The sequence below is a fragment of the Bison bison genome, unplaced genomic scaffold (genome assembly GCF_000754665.1).
Source record: "Bison bison bison isolate TAMUID 2011002044 unplaced genomic scaffold, Bison_UMD1.0 scf7180017849822, whole genome shotgun sequence".
NCBI classification, from domain to species: Eukaryota; Metazoa; Chordata; class Mammalia; order Artiodactyla; family Bovidae; genus Bison; species Bison bison.
The window spans coordinates 1-2176 of record NW_011480395.1 but is presented as its reverse complement, the minus strand read 5'-3'; the positions used below and the strand labels follow the sequence as shown (position 1 = coordinate 2176).

The following is a 2176-nucleotide window of genomic DNA, read 5'->3' as shown; positions in this document are numbered from 1 at the left end:
GCTGGCGCGAGTCCGCCAGGGGAGCCCCGAGGTGCCGGGTGTCGCCGTGCGCCTCCTGCAGGCTCTCGCCACCCTGCTGAGCTCCCCACACGGCGGGGCCCTGGCCCTGGCCATGCACCGCAGCCACGTCCTTGCCTGCCCCTTGATGCGCCAGCTCTGCCAGTACCAGGTGGGCCTCGGGTGGGCCGCGCTTGCCTCTCCCGCCCCGTCCACGCCCGTACATGTGCTTGCCCCGTCGTGTGTCCTCAGGATCACTGGGGGAGCTAGGTGGGCCCTCACCGTGGATGGGGGGGCGCTGCGCGGCGGGTGGGTTCTGGGGCTCTGGCCCGTCTGAGCCGTGCCTTGCCCGCCCCCAGCGCTGCGCGCCCCAGGACACTGGCTTCTCTTCACTCTTCCTCAAAGTGCTCGTGCAGGCCCTGCAGTGGCTGGACGGCCCCTCCGTGGAGGCTGGGCCCCTGCAGGCCCAGCTCAGGCTGTTTGCTGCCCAGTGCTCGGCGCAGCGCCGGATCAGCAACGGTGAGGCGGGGCTCCCAGGCTCTGCCGTTGCTTCGGGGGGTCTGTTCCCGGGGGGGCCCAGCGGCATCGGGGGCGTGGTCCAGTGGTTTCAGGGCCAGGGCCCAGGGGTGGCCCCTCGGGGAGGGGAGTGTGTGGGGGAACTGAGGGGGTCACTCCTGGGGCCCTGGCGGGAGTCCACCCAGTCACACTCTCCCCTGCAGTGCGGAGTGGGTTCCTGCACCTGGTGGAGGCCCTGACATTCCGCGGGGACCCAGAAGCGGTCAGCTCCACCGTGCGTGCCATCGTGGCCACCCTCAAATCTGGGGAGCAGTGTGACGTGGAGCCCGAGCTCATCAGCAAAGGTACTCGGGCCGCGGGCTCCACTGAGGACCCCCTTGCCGCTCCAGAGTCCCTCTGCCGGGTACCCCCAGCAGAACAGAACCCCGGGGGTGGGGCTGTCCGTCCTGGAGTCGGGCATGCCCTGGGCCCGTGTGACGGGCACCCCTTCTGATCTGCAGTCCTCCAGAGTTTGATCGAGGCGAGGTCACCTCACTTGGAGGAGCTGCTGGCCGCGCTCTTCTCCACCGCGTCCGCCGTCCCGCCTTCGGGGCCCGTGGCGGTGGTCAGCTCACTGCTGCTGCCAGAGAAGGAGGAGCCCCTGGCCCCTGGGAAGCAGGAGGCTGACAGCTGCAGGTGAGTCGGCGGAGCTGCGGTTGGGCCTGGGGGCAGTCCCGGGCGGCTGTGTCTGACCCCCAGCCCCCTTCCCTGCAGCCAAGAGGCCATGCTCCTGGGGCCCTGCTCGGGGCTGCTTGTCGACTGGCTGGAGATGCTGGACCCCGAGGTGGTTGGCAGCTGCCCCGACCTTCAGCAGAGGCTGCTCTTTTCCCGGGGCAAGGTGGGGCTCACCGGGCCGGCGCGCGCTCTTCCGTCGGTTCTGGCAGGCCTCAGGCTGGAGTCTCATCGGCCGGACAGGTCCCAAGTGTGCCGAGCCAGTCGCCATGACCGGCCAGATCTGGTCACAGAGGCGGGAGGGCAGGGGTGAGGTTGGTCCCTGTGGGCCCAGGTCCTTGCAGGGCGCTGGAGGGAGAGTGGAGCCCACCTCCCCTGACGAGGAGTGGGGGCCGGAGCCCGCATCAGGGCCCTTCTGGCTGTGGGAAGACGAAGAAACGCTGACCGGGAGGCCGGGGAGGGGTTGTGCGACCCCTGGCCCTGCTCCTGCCCCGCGCTGGCGGGTCTGCGCTTCTGAGGGTGCGGGTCACACTCCGCGCCCACAGTGCTGCTTGTGTGTCCCGTCTCTGAGAGGTGGGTTTAGTTCAGCCCATGTTTTATCTGCGGAGTGACCCGCCAGCCTGGGAGGCCCTGCCCTGAAGTGGCGGCTTCTCCCTGCCCTGTGCCACCTCCTGCAGGCTGCCCGCCATCCACTGACCCCATCTGCCAGAGCTGGGCAGCCCGGTGGAGACCAACCCAGGTTTCCTCTGTCCCAGGGCAAAGGCCACCCTGGCCCCCAGGTGCCATCTTTCCGTCCCTACCTGCTGGCCCTGCTCACACACCAGTCCAGCTGGTCCACCCTGCACCAGTGTATCCGCATCCTGCTGGGCAGGGGCCGGGAACAGAGGTGAGCCCCCGCCACCCCACAGGCTGGCTCCTTCCTTGGCACCACAGGCGTTGTGAGGCCCCAGAG

At 69.7% G+C, this 2176-nt stretch overlaps 1 protein-coding gene across 1 annotated transcript in view; it reads left to right on the top strand.

Annotated features, from left to right (window-relative positions):
• The window catches only part of LOC104994342 (integrator complex subunit 1-like), a gene marked incomplete at its 5' end in the record, with an annotated part of 15121 nt that extends 12977 nt beyond the window's left edge, over positions 1-2144 (top strand). The window contains 6 exons of the mRNA XM_010847879.1: positions 1-169; positions 357-516; positions 717-857; positions 1014-1188; positions 1267-1390; positions 1980-2144. Of these exons, the coding sequence (XP_010846181.1) occupies positions 1-169; positions 357-516; positions 717-857; positions 1014-1188; positions 1267-1390; positions 1980-2114 (904 nt within the window). The remainder of the gene's footprint in view (positions 170-356; positions 517-716; positions 858-1013; positions 1189-1266; positions 1391-1979) is intronic.
• Between the last annotated feature and the right edge of the window lie 32 nt (positions 2145-2176).